Raw genomic sequence first — 23,139 nt, 5'->3', positions numbered from 1 at the left:
GTCATGTTCCGTTTTTCCCTGCCTGTCCGCCTTCCTGGAGGCTGTATTTCCAGGCCTGTCTGAACACGCTCCTAGCCTGTTCGTTTCTGCCTCGGGGGGGCCGTATACCCAGGCTCGTTCCTGTATTTCGCTGCAGTAACAGTTCCTGTCTGAACTGTCTCCTAACCTGTTACTTGTTTTGCTTCTATGTCCGTTTCCTCCCTTTTGCACAGTGTCTGAACCAGCTCTTGGCTATACCTAGGCTCGTTCCTGTATTTCGTTGCAGTACAGTTCCTGTCTGAACTGTCTCCTAACCTGTTACTTGCTTGGTTTCTATGTCCGTTTCCTCCCTTTTGCTGCAGTGTCTGAACCAGCTCTTGGCTATACCTAGGCTCGTTCCTGTATTTCGTTGCAGTACAGTTCCTGTCTGAACTGTCTCCTAACCTGTTACTTGTTTTGTTTCTATGTTCGTTTCCTCCCTTTTGCTGCAGTGTCTGAACCAGCTCTTGGCTATTCCTAGGCTCGTTCCTGTATTTCGTTGCAGTACAGTTCCTGTCTGAACTGTCTCCTAACCTGTTACTTGTTTTGTCTCTTTGTCCGTTTCCTCTCTTTTTCTGCAGAGTCTGAACCTGCACCTAACTCCTACTGGTTGTCGTTGTACTTCTGTTTGTGAGTTTGGAGTCCACTCGCTACTTCTTTGCAAGTACCTTGTATGTATCTGGTTCTGCCTTTCTCTTCCAGTCTGTTCCGTGTGAACAGAGCCCTGTCCGCTCTGCTCTGTCCTTGCTCACCGCTTTGGCGGTTTATCTTTGCTCTACCTTACTTACCGCTCTGGCGGTTTCTGCCCGCTCTGCTTTTCTTTGTCTACCGCACTTGCGGTTTCGCTCTGCTCAGCCTTGTCCACTGCCCCTGCGGTTTTGCTCTGCTCAGCCTTGTCCACCACATCTGCGGTTTCGCTCTGCTCAGCCCTGTCCACCGCATCTGCGGTTTTGCTCTGCTTAGCCTTGTCCACCGCACTTGCGGTTTTGCTTTGCTCAGCCTTGTCCACCGCACCTGCGGTTTCGCTCTGCTCAGCCTTGTCCACCGCATCTGCGGTTTCGCTCTGCTCAGCCCTGTCCACCGCACTTGCGGTTTCGCTCTGCTCAGCCCTGCCAATGCATCTGCGGTTTCGCTCTGCTCTGCCTTGTCCACCGCACTTGCGGTTTCGCTCTGCTCTGCCTTGTCGACCGCATCTGTGGTTTCGCTCTGCTCAGCCTTGTCCACCGCACTTGCGGTTTCGCTCTGCTCAGCCTTGTCCACCGCACTTGCGGTTTCGCTCTGCTCAGCCTTGTCCACCGCACCTGCGGTTTCGCTCTGGTCAGCCCTGTCCACCGCACTTGCGGTTTCGCTCTGCTCAGCCCTGTCCACCGCACTTGCGGTTTCGCTCTGCTCAGCCCTGTCCACCGCACTTGCGGTTTCGCTCTGCTCAGCCCTGTCCACCGCACTTGCGGTTTCGCTCTGCTCAGCCCTGTCCACCGCACTTGCGGTTTCGCTCTGCTCAGCCCTGTCCACTGCACCTGCGGTTTCGCTCTGCTCAGCCTTGTCCACCACACCTGCGGTTTCGCTTTACTTTGCTTGATTACCACATCTGCGGCTTTGAACCCGTCTCCTAGTCTGTACTGGACCCTACCTAGCCTGTGCCCTAACCTGCCTGTTCCTGTATTCCCCGGTGTGGGTCAACAGCCGTGTCCGGGGTCTGACCAGGAGTCGCACCTGGTCCCTCTGCTCGGTTCCTCCCTGGTGCACAGGCGTTGTTAGCCATCGTGCGACCTTGGTCGGATCGGGTAGATACTTAGTTACGCCCCTCCAGGCACTCTCCGGTTCATGGTCCAGTGGGATCACTAAACACGCACACGCCAGTCAGTCCGGGCGTGTGCATAACACAGCTCATGATCCAAAGCATACCATATCATCTGTAAAACACGGCGGAGGCAGTGTGATGGCTTGGGCATGCATGGCTCCCAGTGGTACTGGGTCACTAGTGTTTATTGATGATGTGACACAGGACAGAAGCAGCCGAATGAATTCTGATGTATTCAGAGCCATACTGTGTGCTCAGATCCAGCCAAATGCAGCCAAACTGATTGGTCATTGTTTCATACTACAGATGGACAATGACCCACAACATAAAGCCAAAGCAACCCAGGGGTTTATTAAAGCAAAGAAGTGGAATATTCTTGAATGGTCAAGTCAGTCACCTGATCTCAACCCAATTGAGCATGCATTTCACTTGTTAAAGACTAAACTTCAGACAGATAGGCCCACAAACAAACAGCAACTGAAAACCACCACAATGAAAGCCTGGCAGAGCATCAAAAAGGAGGAAACACAGCGTCTGGTGATGTCCATGAGTTCAAGACTTCAGGCAGTCATTGCCAACAAAGGGTTTTCAACCAAGTACTAGAAATAAACATTTTATTTACAATTATTTAATTTGTCCAATTACTTTTGGTCCCTTTAAAAACAGGGTGGTACATGTTAAGGAGCTGAAACTCCTAAACACTTCATCCAATTTTAATGTGGATACCCTCAAATGAAAGCTGAAAGTCTGAACTTCAACTGCATCTGAATTGTTTTGTTTAAAATTCATTGTGGTAATGTCTAGAACCAAAATTAGAAAAATGTTGTCTCTGTCCAAATATATATGGACCTAACTGTACATTTCTGTTTAATTGTCCATTCTTCTGCTGTTGATCATGTCTCCTAAATTAGCCCCAACACCTAAGAGTACATTTACAAGTAGAGGGATTGCTGTGGGAAATTTCTGATGAGGAGGCATGTTGGAGTCAGATGCTCCTGATTCATTAAAGGAGTTTTCCCATGAACAAAAGTTAATTTTAATCAATAGAGCTTGAAATAACCATAACTTCCACAATTGGATGTGTTTAAATAAAATGTTCCTGTGCTGAGATAATCTTATAAATGTGCCCCTACTGTGTACTGTGTAATGGCCATGTCTGACTATACAGGAACATGGTCTGATTATACCTTGTGCGGTATAAGTGATTAGACGACTTTATTCTTCGGGTCAGTGTGATTACAGCGATGGCAGATTTATATCAATTTTTTATGTTTAGCTGCTGTCACACGCTAAAAGATGCTTTTTGTGCAAAAAAGAAAATGTTTTTGCATCACCAAAGTCATGTAAGGGCTTGTTTTTTGCTAGACGAGTTGACTTTTTTATTGGTACCATTTTCAAGCACATAGCATTTCTTAACCACCTTCTATTCCGATTTTTGAGATTCAGATTGAACAAAAACAAGCTATTCAGGAATTGTTGATATTTTGTTTGTTTTTTTATGCCGTTCACCTTGTGGTAAAGTTGATAAGATAGTAACATGTAAGCCCCCTATATTTCCTTTGACAGATGACAGACCTGAGATTGGATTAGCTGTTTATATGAATTGAGTTCAAGCTTTTATTAGGTCAGTATGATTACAGCGATACCACATTTATATCTTTTTTTTGTGTTTTGCTGCTTTTACACAAAAAATATTTTAGAGAAAAAAGAATTATTTTTGCATCACTTTATTCTGAGAGCTATAACTTTTCATTTCTCCGCTGGTGGAGCTGTTTGGCGGCTAGTTTTTAAAAAGTATTGAATAATCCAACCGTCCCAGAAAGGAATAGATATTCAAGTTTAGGGGGCAATCCTTGTGTGACAGGTGTCAGATAAAGAGGCTGTATCATCTTCTTAAATGGGTAAAACTGCTTATAAAAACAAGCAACTTTGCAATTTACCTCTTCTTAAAAATGGAGGGATTTTTAATTCTAGAATTTACTGCTCATTTTCTAGGTTACAAGCCACCACTGCAGGCTATAGTAAGAAGCTAGGCAAACATTGCAGCCTCAGTGCCTCTGCTCTCCTCCAAAGTTGCAGACGTTCTTGGCAAGCAGGAAGCCGGGAAATGGGGGAGTCGTGTCTTCATGAAGACAGAAGATTTGACCATATGGCATGGCTTGCCACATGTGATCAAAACTCAACCCTCTCCCAATGATTAATAATTTTTCTTCATGATTTGGCCACTGTGGGTGGGCCGAGTTTTAGCTGTATATGCTTTCACCCTCTAATTGAAGTAAAGACATTAGATGGGACTAAAAATTGGTGAAAAATAGGATCCATTCTAAGAAATGGAGTCATTTTAACGTACTGTAAACCAGTGTATTTTTCCCAAAGTGGAAATTAGTGTATCTTTATTTAAACATAGAGAATTAAGAAGATTTCCTATTTTAAGAGCACCTCAACATTGGCAGTAATTTATGCCAATTTTTTTTCCACATTTTGGAGCAAACTGTGAAATCTAGTTTTTGACCTATTTAAAACACTGTTTGCGAAGCACTTGAAGGGAGTGTTGGTAAAGCATTGATCAGCTGGAAAGGAGGCATGATTATATTAAAGAGGTTGTCCATTACTTTAGCATTTATGACCTATCCCTAGGATAGGTCATCAATGTCAGATCAGTCGGGGTCCTACACATGGCACCCCCGCCGATCATCTGTTATCGGTGTCGGCCAGAAATACTCACTTGCGCAGCTGACCATATTCTGATAGTGGCCACTGCAAGGTACTACATATCCGCCTCCTATTGAATTGAATAGGAGGCAGGTGTGTATTACCAAGCCTTGGTCACTATCAGAATACGGTCAGCTGCGCAAGTGAGTATTTCTGGCCGACACCAATAACAGATGATCGGCGGGGGTGCCGTGTGCCGGACCCCGACTGATCAGACATTGATGACCTATCCTAAGGATAGGTGATGATCAATGCTAAAGTAGTGGACAACCTCTTTAAGGTGTGATGTAAACTGAATATTAATTATAAAGCATGAGTGACTATGACTAATTTAAGCATATTTTCAGTCCATCTAAGTTTTTGCTGTCTAAATATAGGTAATGATTAGAAAATCAGCCTCAGCTTTTAACTATGTATTACCAAAATCACGAGTTATAAGTAGGAGATATGTTGCTGATCACTGGATATATGACCGCCCGAGATTGGGGCTTTAAAGCCCTAAGATCAGGGAGCTACAGCCCCATCTTTAATTAAGTGTTTGACTCTGAATCACTGTTTCACTGTTAATGGTACATGTGGAAGTAGCTGTACGTGTGTTTTTCGCAGATAGAACACTTTGTTGTCTTTGGTTCTATTCACATGTCCTTGTTTTTACGGTTTCACAAAAAAAAATCACAGAGACATATCAGTTTTTGATCAGAATCAATGATCAAAATTACCTATTTAAGTCTATGAATCTGGGTACAATCCATGTGCTCGCCGTGATTGACATTGCAATATACAGTACAGACCAAAAGTTTGGACACACCTTCTCATTTAAAGATTTTTCTTTATTTTCATGACTTTGAAAATTGTACACTCACACTGAAGGCATCAAAACTATGAATTAACACATGTGGAATTATATACTTAACAAAAAAGTGTGAAACAACTGAAAATATGTCTTATATTCTAGGTTCTTCAAAGTACCCACCTTTTGCTTTGATGACTGCTTTGCACACTCTTGATGAGCTTCAAGAGGTAGTCACCGGAAATGGTCTTCCAACAATCTTGAAGGAGTTCCCAGAGATGCTTAGCACTTGTTGGCCCTTTTGCCTTCACTCTGCGGTCCAGTTCACCCCAAACCATCTCGATTGTGTTCAGGTCTGGTGACTGTGGAGGCCAGGTCATCTGGCGTAGCACCCCATCACTCTCCTTCTTGGTCAAATAGCCCTTACGCAGCTTGGAGGAGTGTTTGGGGTCATTGTCCTGTTGAAAAATAAATGATGGTCCAACTAAACGCAAACCGGATGGAATAGCATGCCGCTGCAAGATGCTGTGGTAGCCATGCTGGTTCAGTATGCCTTCAATTTTGAATAAATCCCCAACAGTGTCACCAGCAAAGCACCCCCACACCATCACACCTCCTCCTCCATGCTTCACGGTGGGAACCAGGCATGTAGAGTCCATCCGTTCACCTTTTCTGCGTCGCACAAAGACTCGGTGGTTGGAACCAAATATCTCAAATTTGGACTCATCAGACCAAAGCACAGATTTCCACTGGTCTAATGTCCATTCCTTGTGTTCTTTAGCCCAAACAAGTCTCTTCTGCTTGTTGCCTGTCCTTAGCAGTGGTTTCCCAGCAGCTATTTTACCATGAAGGCCTGCTGCACAAAGTCTCCTCTTAACAGTTGTTAAAGAGATGTGTCTGCTGCTAAAACTCTGTGTGGCATTGACCTGGTCTCTAATCTGAGCTGCTGTTAACCTGTGATTTCTGAGGCTGGTGACTCAGATAAACTTATCCTCAGAAGCAGAGGTGACTCTTGGTCTTCCTTTCCTGGGGCGGTCCTCATGTGAGCCAGTTTCTTTGTAGCGCTTGATGGTTTTTGCAACTGCACTTGGGGACACTTTCAAAGTTTTCCCAATTTTTAGCACTGACTGACCTTCATTTCTTAAAGTAATGATGGCCACTCATTTTTCTTTACTTAGCTGCTTTTTTCTTGCCATAATACAAATTCTAACAGTCTATTCAGTGGGACTATCAGCTGTGTATCCACCAGACTTCTGCACAACACAACTGATGGTCCCAACCCTATTTATAAGGCAAGAAATCCCACTTATTAAACCTGTAGGTGTGCCCTACACCTGTGAAGTGAAAACCATTTCCGGTGACTACCTCTTGAAGCTCATCAAGAGAATGCCAAGAGTGTGCAAACCAGTCATTAAAGCAAAAGGTGGCTACTTTGAAGAACCTAGAATATAAGACATATATTCAGTTGTTTCACACTTTTTTGTTAAGTATATAATTCCACATGTGTTAATTCATAGTTTTGATGCCTTCAGTGTGAATGTACAATTTTCATAGTCATGAAAATACAGAAAAATCTTTAAATGAGAAGGTGTGTCCAAACTTTTGGTCCGTACTGTGTGTCTGTACATAGCAACTACTTAATGAAACACCTTATTTAAAGGAAATCTTTCAGCAGGATTTTGCTATGCAATCTGAGAGCAGCTTGATACAGGGGATGAGACTGATTTTAGTAAGCCATTATAGCCATTATAGCCATTATACTTTTGTAGGGCTATGTGGGGGGCCAATATGCTATTTAATGTGCTATGTGGGGGGCCATTATAGTGTTTGAAGGGCTATGTGGGGGTCAATTATACTTTTGAAGGCTATGTGGAGACCATTATACTATTTGGAGGGCTATGTGGAGGCAAATATAATATTTGGAGGGCTATATGGGGGCCAATATATTGTTTGGAAGGCTATGTGCGTCCATTATACTGTTTAGAGTGCTATGTGGGGGCCATTATATTGTTTGGAGGGCTAGTGGCGTCCATTATACTGTGTGCAAGCCATTATACAGTGTAGAGGGTTATGTGTGGTTCATCATACTGTGTGGAGGGTTGTGGGGGGCCGCTATACTGCATGGACATGGAGGGCTGTTTGGGGGCCATCATATTGTTTGTGGGGCCTCCTACTGTGTGGTAGTACTGTCAGGGCCATCCTACTGTGTGTGGGAGACTATGCAGGCCATCAAATTGTGTGTAAGGAAATGTGGGGAACATCATAATGTGTTATCGTCACTGTGGAGGCATCATACGGTGTTGGGGTCACTGTGGGGGCATCATACTATTTTGAGGTCACTGTAGGGGTATCACACCTTGCGTAGGTGTACTGTGGGGTCAACGTCCTGAGAGTAAGGAGGGTACTGTGGAGAAATTCACTGTGGGAGTATCATACTGTGTTTGGGGGGGACTTTTGTTGGCATCATACATTTTGGGGGTCATGAAAGGGTTATCTTAGTGCCTTGAAGCACTAAGGGGCTTCAATAAGAGCAAAATTATTTTGTAAAGAATGCAAAGTTGTGTGTTGGGGTCACTGTGGGGGCATCATACTATTTTGAGGTCACTGTAGGGGTATCACACCTTGCGTAGGTGTACTGTGGGGTCAATGTACTGAGAGTAAGGAGGGTACCGTGGAGAAATTCACTGTGGGAGTATCATACTGTGTTTGGGGGATACTTTTGTTGGCATCATACATTTGGGGGGCCATGAAAACGTTATCTTAGTGCCTTGAAGCACTAAGTGGCTTCAATAAGAGCAAAATTACTTTGTAAAGAATGCAAAGTTGTGAGATATGATCTTCTGTGACCTACCAAAATATTATACTTTATTTTTATTTTTTTGGGAGGGGCTGGGTGTCCCAATTAGGACTTCTACTATGGAGCCCCATGATTTCTATGTACGCCACTGTATGCTGCAGATATAGCAGTGCTCAAATGCTGATTCCTGTATTCTCCTGCCCACACCACTGATGGGCAGCTTTATATGCACACTGTACATTGCCAGAAAGCTGCTAATCTGTGGTCGGGGCAGGGTTGCACAGAGGAGTTGACTAGGAGGCATGAGACAGCTAATCCTTTAGTGATAATCTCCTGCTCATAAAACACTCATTTTATGGAAACAGCATCTCACAGCCAAGTTAGTGACACATCACCTGAATCAAGCTCTCAGTCCCTGCATCAAGGTGCATTCAGATTACATAGCAAAACCTGCTGATATATTCCATTTAAGAGTAGTCAAACTGGTCAGTAGTTGAATAAATAAATAATATAAGAATAATGATAAAAGTAATAATTTGGGTGGATATTTATAAAGACTGATTGCCCATAGCAACCAATCATAGCATAGCATTAATTACGTATAAGCTGCACTGTGATTGGCCACTTTGGGCAATAAAGGCAGTTTTACTTTTAGACAGTTTTCATAAATCTGCCCCTTTATCTGTTTTTAAACAGATATGTACAAACTGTATACAATGGAAAAGTGAATGGTGTATAACTACATAGCAGAATATAGTGTCGCTGTCAGGCAAATAACAAATGCAATTCTTCATAACCTTCATCCTCCTGATTGGAAATGACACAGCTTTGGGATCGGGATTCCGTAACACTGACCCCAATGGCAGCAGTAAGTTTTAAAAGATATACAACTTCCCATATTTTTTACAAAACACAGGATGTTTTTCATGACGATAATCCACATACTGCACCTGGCAGCACATGGCCTACAGTATACACAGTCATTGATTGAACTTTGAGAATTCCAGGTTTTAGTGTGAATTTGGTACTTAATCCCCCCCCCCCCCAGATCTGCTGATATTCTGCAGGCAATGCAAATTAATTAAATAATTTCAAACCCCATTCATATGCAATAAAAAAAAATTCAAAATAGTCAAAGCAAAGAAGATTTTAAAATATGCAGTATGCTTATTATACAGTATGTATAGAAAAGAGATGGACAGGCCACATTGAATTACAATGAGGCTAAATCACAAGCAGATCCACTTGATAATTATATGTTGAATTTGCTGTAAGAAAATCCTAAATGCAGGGACATATATAAAAATCATAGAACCCCATAGCAAAACTCTTAATCTCCCTGCCAACAAGAAAAAAAATTGGTGGGTTCATGACATAGATTCGGTCATAAAAGGGATTGCTTCCCAACTTTTAAAGCCAGGGAGAGGGACTTGTATTGCGTTGGTCCGTGTTTTCACTCTCTGCGATATACATTTATGGTTCCTATAGACTTTGATCCCCCCAACCTGAAATTCACCCCACAAACTGTATGGTACCCCCACATATTGAATTCCTCAAAAGCTCCCCTCACAAACAGTATGGCAACTTCACAGTGCCCCCAGTGAATTATGATGACCACACTAAACAGTATGAAGTCCCCCACAGTGCCCCAACCACAGCATGAAGCTCTTAAAGTGCCCCCCACACAATATGATGTCTTTACAATTCCCCTATACATATTATGAGGCCCCCACAGGGAACCTACACACAGTATGATGTCCCCATATTTCCCTCACACACATTATAAGGCTTCCACAGTGACCCTCGAGAACAGTATGATTACCCCCCAAAAGTATGGTTGCCTCCGCAGTGACCCACTCCAAATATTATGCTGCCAGCACCCCCATAGTAAAGTGATCCCTACCCGATCACAGTGTGTCACCTCAGGTCCTCCCCCACAGTATTATGCTCCAACACAGTAAGATTCCCCTTTATTATGATGCCACCACACAGTATGATCCCCCAAGGTGTATGATACCCCCACAGTATTATAACCCCACAGTCACAGTTGTCCTACACAATAGGATGGTCCTGCACAGGCACACCACCCCACATTATGATGTCCCACAGTCCCCACAAGTATTGACTGCTGAAAAAAACAAAACTACTTTTCTTGCCCTGTTCTTCCGATTTGCTGCTTGGCTCTGTGCGTTGTGTGGACTGAGGCTCTGCGTAGGAGACGCAATCTAATGATGCCATCACATCTGCTGTGCCGAGACTCAGATGCACAGGCTGAATGGTGGCAGCGGGAGCCAATGGTTGTGTGGTTCACCATTGCTTTCAACAGTATATGCATCCTTACTCTACTGTTGACATCGAGTTGCTGGATCAGCAGGCACCGTTAACCGAACTCACCGGCCCCATAGCAGTTGTGTAGTGAGCCGCTATAAGGCTGTGTGCCCACTATGCGTTTTTCAAGCGTTTTTGATGCGGATTTTCCGCAGCGTAAACGCTTGCAAAATGTTTAGTAATCCGTGCCCCTTGATCCCCAATGAAAATCTGCATGCTCTGTGCCCATGCTGCGGAATTTTACGCAGCGGATTTTCCTTGCGGAAAAATCCGCAGCATGTCCGTTATTTGTGCCATTCTGCATGCGGATTTGAGGTCCCAATGCATTTGAAAAACGCAAGTCAAATCCGCATGTAAAAACGCTGCAAAAATGCGTCAAAAACGCGTGTAAAATCTGCAAGCGTTTTTACTGCCAAAAACATGCAGAAACGCTGCAAAAATTTCCTGCTTCATTTCTGCATCGTGGGCACATACCCTTAGCGGTAGGCCACTCTCTGAATGTGCGAACACAGAAAAATGACAACTTGCTTGTGCCTAAAATTGTGAGTCCTGATGGTTCAGTATTACACAGTTTAGTGCTTTCATAGGATACACTCAAAGGGTAGCGTACTCTCTTATAAATAAAGCTTATTATTCTAGAGGTGAATACCCCCAATATTATGCAATGGATAACCTGTGCGCACCTCTGGATAAAAATGGCCCCTCAGTAATCTATGGATGCCATAATAAAGACCTGTGTAGCAGAGATCCATGGTATGACTATGTATATGGGCTCTTTTATTTTAACAGGTCCAAATCAGTTATTATGGCTGTTTTCTCCAAAGTCATTTGTAACTATCTATTTTTCATTGTGTATGGAAACTTGCTCTCCTATATTAAGAATTCTAGGTTCTACACACAAGTATTTGCTTTAATTCCCTGGTTTCCTGCAATACAAACTACCCTCATATTAAGCATCCTGTTTAAGCAGAATCATAAAAAAATTATGCTAAAGGTTAACAAACAAATTACTGAACAATACAAAATCACACACTACTACAATGCCCTGCATTCCACAGCCGGCACCACATCCCTAATACATAAATATTCTTTGAATTACTGCAGTTAATGAAAGTCTTCTGAAAATCCACTTGCTAGAGCATCGGAGAATATAAATTCTGGGTCAATGACCATTAGCAGTCTAAATTTTTGCCAATGTAGGACTAGACACTGGCTAATAATGGGTTTGCAAGATAAAGGCTCACTCAAACTGATGTATGTTCTCTCAAAAGAGAGAATCAGGCCGATTATGCTGATGAAACTCAGCTCAAACTCTGTCAGTTCTCACATGAGAGAATCACATCACAGTTGTGGAGAAGATGGAGAACGTAATTTCTCCATCTTCTCCATAGTCTCAGTGAACGTACATCGAACTGTACTCGGAGTGCAGTCCAATGTTTCATACACACTCATAGACTTGTATGAGTGTGCGTGATCTGAATCAGCATCAGAAAATAATCATAGAGATCTGCACTGCCCCATAGTGTAACACTGGGCTGAGTACTGTGTGATAAAACATCGGATAGCACTCGGCCATGTTATACACCTGTGTGAGCCTATAAAATTTACCCAAAAATATCTCGAAGTTACAGAACTACTACATAAACCGTTTCCTTATATGTGCCATAAATATATTTTTTTTACCTAGTCTAAATGCTTCTCCTGTCCTGAATCTGTTTTTTTATTGCCCCTGCTCCTCTTTGATAATAAGATATGGGCTACTGTTCCTTGCATGTAAATCTAGTCTTGTTAGCCAAGGAGTCTGTCTTTCTATACGATCTTGTGAGTGCCTTGATTAGGGTCTTAATCATTCACATGTTACAAATGAAGCACAAGAAAAGAACTGACAAAATCCAGAATAAATGTCTGATAAGAAAATGAACTGCAATCATTTACCTTACATGACAAATGAAATTATTTTTTTCCTGGTGAGTTTCCAGTGATTTTAGCATTTTTGAGCTTTCTGGGCTTTTTCTGCTTTGTTGTTTTCTGTTTTTTTATCACAGCTCTCCCTATATGTGCCATTTTTTTTAAGATGACCCATAGGAGGACAACATGGACTACAGAAATGGAGAAAATGCACACATATGTACTTTTGGTATGTTTGCACAAAGCAGAGGTGTACTGCATTGTTAGTTACCCCCTATATGTGTTTCAGGTATATAGAAGAAAAGATTCAAGAACATATTTTTGTTACCAAACAATAAATATTGCAACAAGGAAGTTTTCCAAATCATGCAAAATTAGAAATGGCATATAAACTAAGAAAAATACTGTAATAATGAAATACATAAATATTACACACAACTTCACTAATCAGTGTTATTAATATAATTATCAATGACTTTATATTTACTGACTTTCTTATTATTTCATTATAATCTTCTTATCCAATGAAAAGAGGTGAAACAGACAATGTGGTTGAGCAGGTAAAATAGGAAACTATGGATATATACAGTAAAGTCTTAAAGGTAAGTCAAAGTAGTTATATGAACTGGATCTCCTTCCTTTTGTGCCATATTATAATTAATGTTTTATACAATAATAGTAATACCAGTTACTAAAAGACAAAATACATCAGAGGCCTAGATCAGATCTGTAGACATTCTATCAGCTACATGTACAACCTGAAATGATGCTCTTACCAACAAAGTTGTCTGGTAGTGTTGTAAAGCACGTCATGTTCTTCGGCTCAGCATAACACGTAAAGTTCTGATGAACTGTGATGTTACCCATATCCAAGGTAGAAATCTACTGTATGACAGGTAGGTCCAAGTCAATCATGCAAGACCTGAGAAGGTGAGTATGTTGCAGTGGCAGACTGAGTGAGTTAGTCTACATCCCTAGTGCACTTTGGTTGTGTCAAAGGAAATATGAGTGTAGCACATTTCCTGCATTTATACTCAGAGCGAACAAGCCACTTCTTATCTCAGGACACCACACAGTTCCTGAGACATGGAACAATTTCCTTCTCGTCATTTCCCCAGTTGCACTGAATTGACTCTAAACAATGCACAATTCCATGACATTCTCAAACATGCTGGACTTATACTTACTGTACTTCATTAACCATTGGCTGTGATCTCAAAGGTTCCTGAGCATAACTTTAATTTAGCGTCTTGTCTCTGGGTGTATGAAGTGGCCCTCAATACTGTAGTGAGGAGATTGAGTATATGAGATGAAGGAACTGCAGTGTGAAAGTTTACGATAGACGACCTATAGCATTCCCGAAATAACCAGCTTCCTTTGTTTACTGTATATTCCAGTGTTCCCACATATCTCTTCCTTATCACGTCTCCTTACCAATGTTAACTTTCCCTTATCTCATATGTGACTAATTGTAAATTCAGAATAACCCTTAAGTACTAGCAACATTTTTATATTGTTAGTACTACTATTTTATATATAAATAGTCTTTTCATTTTTTTTTATTTTTATTGATTGGCAAACAAATACTGAAAAAAAAATTGAAAAACCACTGATTATTCAATGCTAATTTAAATATATGTAATGTAAAATTTAAATTAAATATATTTAAAGAGGAACTACAGTATCGGTCAAAAGTTTGGTAACGCCTGTTCATTCAGTGGTTTTCCTTTTTCTTATTTAATTTGCACACTGTAGATTCAAATCATGAAGGAAACAAATAGTAAAGAAACACAATTGAAAAAAATTAGTATATGTGTACCAAATTAAGTGTTAATTAAGGGTTAATCCATAGATTCCTCAAAGAACCACCTCCCCCCCTTTTACTCTGCTAACAGAATTACACACCCTTGGCATTCTCTCAAGCAACTTCATCAGGGGTACACTTGGAAATGCTTAGACTAAACTGGTATGCCAGGTTAGGAGTTCATTTATGGAGCGAACAGCTTTCAAAACGTGTATGCGACCAGTGGCGTACCGCCAATGGCGGCAGGCCGCGCCACTGCTATGGGGCCCGTGAGATGGGAGGGCCCCGAAGCACAGGGGGAACGAGGAGGATAGGTGAGTATTGGGGGGGAAGGGAGGTTGCGGCGGCGGAGGAGCGGGCACACGTGGTAGCCACTGCTGCAGCTACCACGTGTGCCTGCTGCTAAAGGGACATGAATATTCCCTCTTCTCCACTCCCATGGACATGGAGAAGAGGGAATATTCATTCTCTTTAGTAGCAGGCGCGGAGGAGCTCTGAGTCGCAGCTCCTGCTGACAGTGCCCACTACTAAATAGAATGTATATTCACTCTTCTCCACTCCCATAGTCCCAGCGTGGAGAAGAGTGAATATGCCAGCAGCAGCAGCTCAGATGCCGACATGAGCTGCCTGGCAGACATGACACAGCAGCAGTGGAGCAGAGGTGAGAAAGGAAGGTGAGTATAAGTGTTTATTTTTTTGTTTGTGCAGTGATTGGGCCATGCACACCCGGATTGCTGGATGAGGAGGCCACACAAACCAGGATTGGGGGAAGAGGGGGCCACACATACCAGGATTGGGGGATGAGGTGGCCATGCATACCAGGATTGCTGGATGAGGGGGCCACACATACCAGGATTGGGGGATGAGGAGGCCATACATACCAGGATTAGGGGATAAGGGGTGCCATGCATAGCAGGATTGGGGGAAGAGGGTGCCATACTTACCAGGATTGGGGGATGAGGGGGCCACGCATACCAGGATTGGGGGATGAGGGGGCCATGCATACCAGCAGTGGGGGATGAGGGGGCCACGCATACCAGGATTGGGGGTGAGGGTGCCACGCATACCAGGATAGCTGGATGAGGGGGCCACACATACCAGGATTGGGGGGTGAGGAGGCCACGCATACCAGGATTGGGAATGGGGGGCCACGCATACCAGGATTGGGGGATAAGGGGGCCACGCATACCAAGATTGAGGGATGATGGGGCCACGCATACCAGGAGTGGGGAATTAAGGGGCCACGCATACCAAGATTGGGGGATGAGGAGGCCATGCATACCAGGATTGGGGGATGAGGGGGCCACGCATACCAAGATTGAGGGATGATGGGGCCATGCATAAGTGAGGAATTAGGGGGCCACGCATACCAGGATTGGGGGATGAGGGGGATCACGCGTACCAGGATTGGGGGATGAGGGGTGGCACGCATACCAAGAATGGGGGAAGAGGGGTTCACACGTACCAAGATTGGGGGATGAGGATGTTAGAACCCTCCTGTTAATTTTTGCTATCTTGTGTTTTGCGGTCACGTGACCAGCTGCCTATATATTCCAGCTCCGCCCTTCTGGCTTTGCTGGACTTCAGTGTTTTTTGCCTGTCTCTGTAGCCAGGTGCTTTGGTGCCTATCTCTGTCTAGTTTGCTTGGTCCTCTGGGACCTCTAGTACTTTTTGTCAGTTTGTCTTTTTGCTCTGCAACAACTTCTGTTAGGAGGTGTCCCATTTTTTCCCAGTCCTTAGTTCTTTTAGGGACCCCTCCCTTTATTCTATAGGTCTCCGTTCAGACTAGCCGAGGACGAAGGCGGGTCTGTTCACAAGGAACAGGCTGCCTGCTACATCTTAGGGATTCAGCTTAGTATTACTGTAGGGACAGCTTTTCCCATTCTTTCCTTAGTTTATGTTGCAGATCCTAACAGTAAGTCCAGCCCAAAAAAAAAAAAACTAAAAGGAAAGTAATTCGGGGATCAATATGGTTTCCGTCCAAGAGTTGGCTCAACGCCTGCAGGGATTGTCTCTGGATGTGGCCGAGCTTCAGCAACACGTGAGTAGCTGTCCTGGATACGTGTGGCCTATACGTGTGGACAGGAGACTGCGTGCCAGGGTTAATGATGAAAAAATTCCTGCAATGGCAGCTCCTAGTCCCCAGAGGGTCTGCTCGGACGGCGGAGAACCGATGGAGGTTGGGGCGATGTCACTCCGCTCTCAGGAAAGAGACCGCAGGTTTTCCAAGGGATTGTGTTTTTATTGAGGTAAAACTGACCATTTGATTAAGAACTGTGAGCTTCGTTTAAGTAAAGAAAAAAAAAAGGTCAGTTACGCCCGTATTGCTTGTTTGAGCTCTAAGGGAGTACTTCTTTCAGGGAGTACCTCATTGCAGGAAGATTTGATTGAATTTTTTTTTTTTGGAAAAACTTAAATTGGAATCCAAACCTTTGTCATCACCTATTTCTGTGATTGCTATTGATAACACTCCTTTGAAATGAATTACTCATAAGGTTGCTGCATTTCCCCTCACTATCATGGCGTTCACCATGAAAATTTGGATTTGGTGTTATTAAATAATTTACCCTCTCCAGTCGTTTTAGGTTTGCCTTGGTTAAAACTGCACAATCTTTTACTGGACTGGTCTACTAATGAGATTAAGTCTTGGAGTCCTAAGTGCTATGATAAATGTTGTAATGGTCGCATTGCGGATGTGGAAAAAGGGGAATTAACAGTACGTATTCAGAATTTTTGGAAGGTTTTTTCAGAGGAGGAGTCGCAAGTTTTACCTCCTCATAGGGACTATGATTGCACCATTGAGTTTGTTCCTGGAGCTACTCTTCCCAAGAGTCGCTTATTTAATCTGACTATCCCTGAAAGAAAGGCCTTGGAGGAATACATACAGACGAGCTTGGCTGCTGCTCACATTAGAACTTCTAAGTCGCCTGTGGCCGTTGGATTTTTCTTTGTTAAAAAAAAGGACGACGGTTTACGTCCATGTCTGGACTTTCGTGAAATTAATAAGATTACCGTATGCAATTCCTACCCATTGCCGTTAATTCCTGACTTGTTTAACCAGTTAGTGGGGGCCAAGTGGTTCTCTAAAATTGATCTCCGGGGGACATACAATTTGTTACGAATGAAAGAGGGTGATGAATGGAAAACTGCTTTTAACACTCCGGTAGGTCATTTTGAGAATCTGGTGATGCCTTTTGGTCTAACCAATGCACCCGCGTTTTTTCAGAACCTTATTAATGACATCCTGAGACCTTTAATTGGTAAGAATGTGGTTGTGTATTTGGATGACATTCTGATTTATTCACCAGATCTGGAGTCCCATTGACAGAGCGTACGTGAGGTTTTGCAGTTATTGAGTGATAATTCACTTTTTGCTAAGCTGGAGAAATGAGAGTCCGCTGTGCAGAGAATTAGTTTTTTGGGCTACATTATCTCCAGCGAGGGCTTTGAGATGGACCCGGTGAAGGTTCAGGCTGTGCAGGAATGGCCTAGGCCTATTGGTTTGAAATCGATACAGAGATTTTGGGGTTTCGCCAATTGTTACAGGAAATTCATTAAGAATTTTTCTATAATTGTTAAGCCGCTGACCGATCTCGCCTGGAAAGGTGCGAATACGGTCCAGTGGATTACTGAGGCCATTGAAGCTTTTGTGTATCTCAAGGAGAGGTTCAGTTCTGCCCCTATCCTTATGCAGCCTGATGAGACCAAGCCTTTTTTGGTCGAGGTTGATGCTTCTTCGGTGGGGGTCGGTGCAGTTTTGTCTCAGGAGAACAAGGATGGAGTACATCCCTGTGCTTTTTTTTCGAAAAAATTTTCAGAAGCCGAACTTAATTACGATGTTGGTAATCGGGAATTGCTGGCTATTAAACTCGCGTTTGAACATTGGCGTCATTTCTTGGAAGGTGCTAAATTTCCTATTCAGATTTTCACAGATCATAAGAATTTGATCTATCTGGATGCTGCCAAGCGCTTGAATGCCCGTCAAGCTAGGTGGGCACTTTTTTTTTCTCGGTTTAATTCTTCTGTTACCTATATCCCTGGTGCTAAGAATGTTAAAGCCGATGCTTTATCTCGCAGCTTTTCTCCCATGGTTGGTACCGAGGAGGAGGAGAGCATTTTCCAGGAAGGAGTTGTGGTAGCAGCATTGAACTCCGTTTTGGAAGATGGGATTCTGAAAGCCCAAGAGGATGCCCCATCTAACACTCCTCATGGGAGGTTTTTTGTGCCTTGAACCTTTAGGAGAGATTTGTTTGTGAAGTATCATGAGTCTCGGTTGGTAGGTCATCCAGGAATTTCAGAGACTAAGAGACTTATCAGTCGCAGTTTTTGGTGACCTGGGTGGCAGAAGGAAGTCATCAAGTGGGTGCGTCAATGTACGGTGTGTGCTAGGTCAAAGGCTTCACATACCCCTGCTGCGGGGTTGCTTTGTCCTCTGGAGGTTCCTAGTGCGCCTTGGACGCATCTGGCAATGGATTTTATTACTGACCTTCCTGTGTCCGAGGGTTTTACTGTCATCTGGGTGGTCGTGGACCGTTTTAGCAAGATGTGTCATTTGGTTCCATTCATTAAGCTACCTTGCGCTAAAACACTCGCTAAGGCATTTGTTAAGGAAATTGTCAGGTTCCATGGCGTTCCCACCACCATTGTTTCTGATAGGGGACCTCAGTTTGTGGCTCGCTTTTAGCATGCTTTTTGTGACAGGTTGGGAGTCCATTTGTCATTTTTGTCTGGTTATCATCCTGAGTCTAATGAACAGACTGAAAGAAAGAACCAGGATGTTGAACAGTTTTTGCGTTGTTTTGTGGCAGACAATCAAAAGGGGTGGTCTGAGTTTCTACCACTCGCAGAATTTGCTCTTAACAACCATACATCCTCCTCTGCTGGGTGCTCTCCTTTTTTTTGTTGTACTGGGAGACATCCGTCTTTTGGTTCGTTCTCCAAATTGAGGTCGGCGGTGCCGGAGGAGAAGAATTTTTCCGGTAATTTGGAGAGAGTTTGGACTAATGTACGTTGTAACCTTCAAGAAGCTAACAAAAAGTCCAAGAAGTATTTTGACAGGAAACGTAAAGAGGTTTTGTTTACTGTGGGTGATATGGTTTGGTTGTCCTCAAAGAATCTGCGGTTGAGGATTCCCTCTACAAAACTGGGTCCTAAGTTTGTGGGTCCATTTAAAGTGCTTCAGGTTGTTAACCCATCTGCTGTCAGATTGGATGTCCCTACTTCCTGGAAGATTAATTCTGTGTTTCATGTTTCCTTGTTGAAAAAGGCTGACATATCAAATAGGGACGCCACTGTCACAGTTCCTCCTGTGGTGGAAGACGGTGAATATGAAATTTCTTGTATTTTGAATTCAAGATGGCATAAAGTGATATTACAGTATCTTGTCTCCTGGAAGGGTTTCGGACCCGAAGACAACTCCTGGGTAAGGACGGATGATGTCTCTGCTCCTAGGCTTGTTAAAGCTTTCCACAGGAGGTTTCCTGATAGACCTGGGCCTGGAGGATCCGGAGGATTCTCATAGAAGAGGGGGTACTGTTAGAACCCTCCTGTTAGTTTTTGCTATCTTGTGTTTTGCGGTCACATGACCAGCTGCCTATATATTCCAGCTCTGCCCTTCTGGCTTTGCTGGACTTCAGTGTTTTTTGCCTGTCTCTGTAGCCAGGTGCTTTGGTGCCTATCTCTGTCTAGTTTGCTTGGTCCTCTGGGACCTCTAGTACTTTTTGTCAGTTTGTCTTTTTGCTCTGCAAAACTTCTGTTAGGAGGTGTCCCATTTTTTCCCAGTCCTTAGTTCTTTTAGGGACCCCTCCCTTTATTCTATAGGTCTCCGTTCAGACTAGCCGAGGACGAAGGCGGGTCTGTTCACAAGGAACAGGCTGCCCGCTACATCGTAGGGATTCAGCTTAGTCTTACTGTAGGGACAGCTTTTCCCATTCTTTCCTTAGTTTATGTTGCAGATCCTAATAGAGGGGGCCACACGTACCAGGATTGGGGATGAGGAGGCCATACTTACCAGGATTGGGGGATGAGGGGGCCACACATACCAGGATTGGGGGATGAGGTGGCCATGCGTACCGGGATTGGGTGATGAGGCAGCAATGCGTACCAGGATTGGGGATGAGGAGGCCATACTTACCAGGATTGGGGGATGAGGGGGATCACGCGTACCAGGATTGGGGGATGAGGGGGCCACGCGTACCAGGATTGGGGGATGATGGGTGCCACGCATACCAAAATTTGGGGATGAGGGGTGCCACGCGTACCAGGATTGGGGGATGAGGGGTGCCACGTGTACCAGGATTGGGGGTGAGGGGTGCCAAGCGTACCAGGATTGGGGATGAGAGGTGCCACATGTACCAGGATTGGGGGATGAGGGGGGCCACGCATACCAGCATTGGGGGATGAGGGGGATCACGCTTACCAGGTTTGGGGGATGAGGGGGATCACGCGTACCAAGATTGGGGGATGAGGGGGATCACGCGTACCAGGTTTGGGGGATGACGGGGATCATGCGTACCAGGATTGGAGGATGAGGGTGATCATGCGTACCAGGATTGGGGGGATCACGCGTACCAGGATTGGGGGAATTACGCGTACCAGGAATGGGGGAATCACACCTACCAGAATTGGGGGATGAGGGATATCATGCATACCAGGATTGGAGGATGAGGGGGATCACACGTACCAGGATTGGGGGGATCACGCGTACCTGGAATGGGGGAATCACGCCTACCAGAATTGGGGGATGAGGGGAATCATGCGTAACAGGATTGGGGGATGAGGGGAATCATGTGTACCAGGATTGGGGGATGAGGGGAATCACGCATACCAGGATTGGGGGATGAGGGGAATCACGCGTTTGAGGACTGGGGGATGAAGGGAATCACGCGTACCAGGACTGGGGGATGAGGGGAATCACACGTACCAGGATTGGGGGATGAGGGGGGGGCACGCGTACCAGGATTGGGGGATGAGGAGGCCACGCGTACCAGGATTGGGGGATGAGGGAGCAATGCGTACCAGGATTGGGTGGTGAGGGAGTAATGCGTACCAGGATTGGGGAATGAGGGGTGCCATGCGTACCAGGATTGGGGGATAAGTGGTGAAATACATACCAGGATGGGGAAATTTACCAGTAACTGCTGCATTTCCCACCCTAGGCTTATACTCGAGTCAATATGTGGAGCCCTTGCTGGTCCAGTTTCCACAGAGGTACTGCATCTCAGCCAGAGGTGTGGTAACCCACTCTCAGGTAAGGAGGGAGCACTACCCGGGACCCACATACCTACATACCAACACTACACCACTCCAGGCCAGCAGGAGGGGCAAGATGCACTTGGTCACTGCTGAGCCCTGTCCCTGGCTGGAAGGGGGGGGACCAAAAGAGAGGGAACCATGTAGTGGGTGTGGGTGGAGGAAAAAGTTCAGGGGAACACTGAGAGAAGCATATATAAAGAAGGGTGGAAAGATCTAGAAGGAGTTCAGAAGGGGTTCTGCTCACTGGAGCAGTTGAGTTCAGTCCTGCTCAGGAGAGCAGAGGAGTGGGGCCCAGTGAGAGAGGCCCAGGAGGAGAGGGAGGAGAGAAGACAGGAGCAGTAGGAAAGGCTCCAGATATAGAGGGGATCCTAGGGGCACGACGAGTGCGGAGTCCACCCGTGCGCCCGAGTTCACGCTGACCGTGGAGGGATCAGGCCGCAGTAGGGGACCGACCCCAGACTAGTGGAGTACTTCAAGTCTCAACTACCAAACTGGAAGTTGCGGTATCTTCAAGTGCCGTAGCCACAATTCACACATAATTGCTGAAAAGGTGGCCATATAGGACCAAGGGGACTCAGAGGATGTCGCCAAACAAGGCCCGCGGCCACTGGCTCAGGACACTGTGTGTGAGGCGCAGGGCAGGAGGGTGAGAGCCAGTGTGGCACCCCAGGGGTCTGGTTGCCACAGTAATAGGAATATTACATCTGAGAGCAAGTGGGAGGTTTCTCTGGTCAGGAGCCCTAAGCAGGCAACACCTCCCGCCCAGACCTGGGAGGGGAGGAATCTTCCCTTATAAACTGGGTCTGGGGCGGGATTAGTTCAGTCAGAGTCTGGGAGTCAGAGCCTGGAGAGGGAAAGTTACAGCAGGAGCTCTGTAGGAGCTAGGAGCAGAAGACCAGGGGCTGGAAGCTAAGCAGAGATATAGCTCGCCCTGGCAGAAGAATCTGATAACCGGACACCGGAGTCCGAGGCTGTGGGGACTGATATCCACCCAGCAGCAGAAACCAGCCGGCAGGGGATTCCAGGTCCTCTGGCCATAGAAGCCCGGAGGCTGAGTCACAAGGAAGGGACCAGCACCGCCATCCAGGAGCGGAGGCTAACAGAAGGCCCCAAGTCACCAGCCATATGGGTGAGCACCACACGGTATACTCAGGGACGTGGGCTACTTCTACCCGCTTACAGCAAGGTAGCCAGAAAGAGTGCAGATAGAAGGAGAGGCCTACAACTCCATCTGGCCAGGGGAACTCCTGTTTGCTCGCAGACTGACCAGGCCCCTTATGCTAGCCATTACTCCCGGGAGGGTCTGCCTTAATATCACCAGTAAAGACCCTGAACTGCACTGCAAAGACTCTGAGTCGTTCCTGCTCATCGCCGCACCAGCACTACTAGTGCTGGGACGCCCGCGCACCATCACTCCCATCATCCACATTCACTGCCCTGGGGCTGCACTCCTCCCGTGGGGAGTCACACTACCTCAGCTGCATACCCCATCAGCCCCAGCGGTCTGCCTTGCAGCGGCGGTCCGCACTTACCGCAATCCACGGGTGGCGTAGTCGGACAATTAACTTAAAACCCCTAAAAGACTACCATCGGCCTGACCACCCTGAGCCACGGGAGCGGGTCACCGCCACGGATACTACAATCCCCAGAAGCCCAGTTCCGGGTGCCCCTCGGCCCAGGGGGCGAGTCAGCTTTGGCGTAGTCGGCAGGATTTTGTGCCCGCAACC

At 45.2% G+C, this 23,139-nt stretch overlaps 1 protein-coding gene across 2 annotated transcripts in view; it reads right to left on the bottom strand.

Moving 5' to 3' along the window:
* Positions 1-23,139, bottom strand: part of MYCT1 (MYC target 1) — a 153,409-nt gene that overhangs the window by 70,481 nt on the left and 59,789 nt on the right. The window contains exon 1 of one of the 2 annotated variants that reach the window (XM_073672731.1): positions 13,131-13,377. The exons of the other annotated variant lie outside the window; for it this stretch is intronic. Coding sequence (XP_073528832.1) covers positions 13,131-13,221 — 91 coding nt within the window. The 5' untranslated portion in view covers positions 13,222-13,377. Of the gene's footprint in view, positions 1-13,130; positions 13,378-23,139 lie in introns of those variants that run through there. 2 annotated transcript variants of the gene reach the window in all.

The sequence above is a fragment of the Phyllobates terribilis genome, unplaced genomic scaffold (genome assembly GCF_046119375.1).
Source record: "Phyllobates terribilis strain yellow unplaced genomic scaffold, ASM4611937v1 Scaffold_3__8_contigs__length_932513732, whole genome shotgun sequence".
NCBI classification, from domain to species: Eukaryota; Metazoa; Chordata; class Amphibia; order Anura; family Dendrobatidae; genus Phyllobates; species Phyllobates terribilis.
This window is presented reverse-complemented; position numbering and strand designations above follow the sequence as displayed.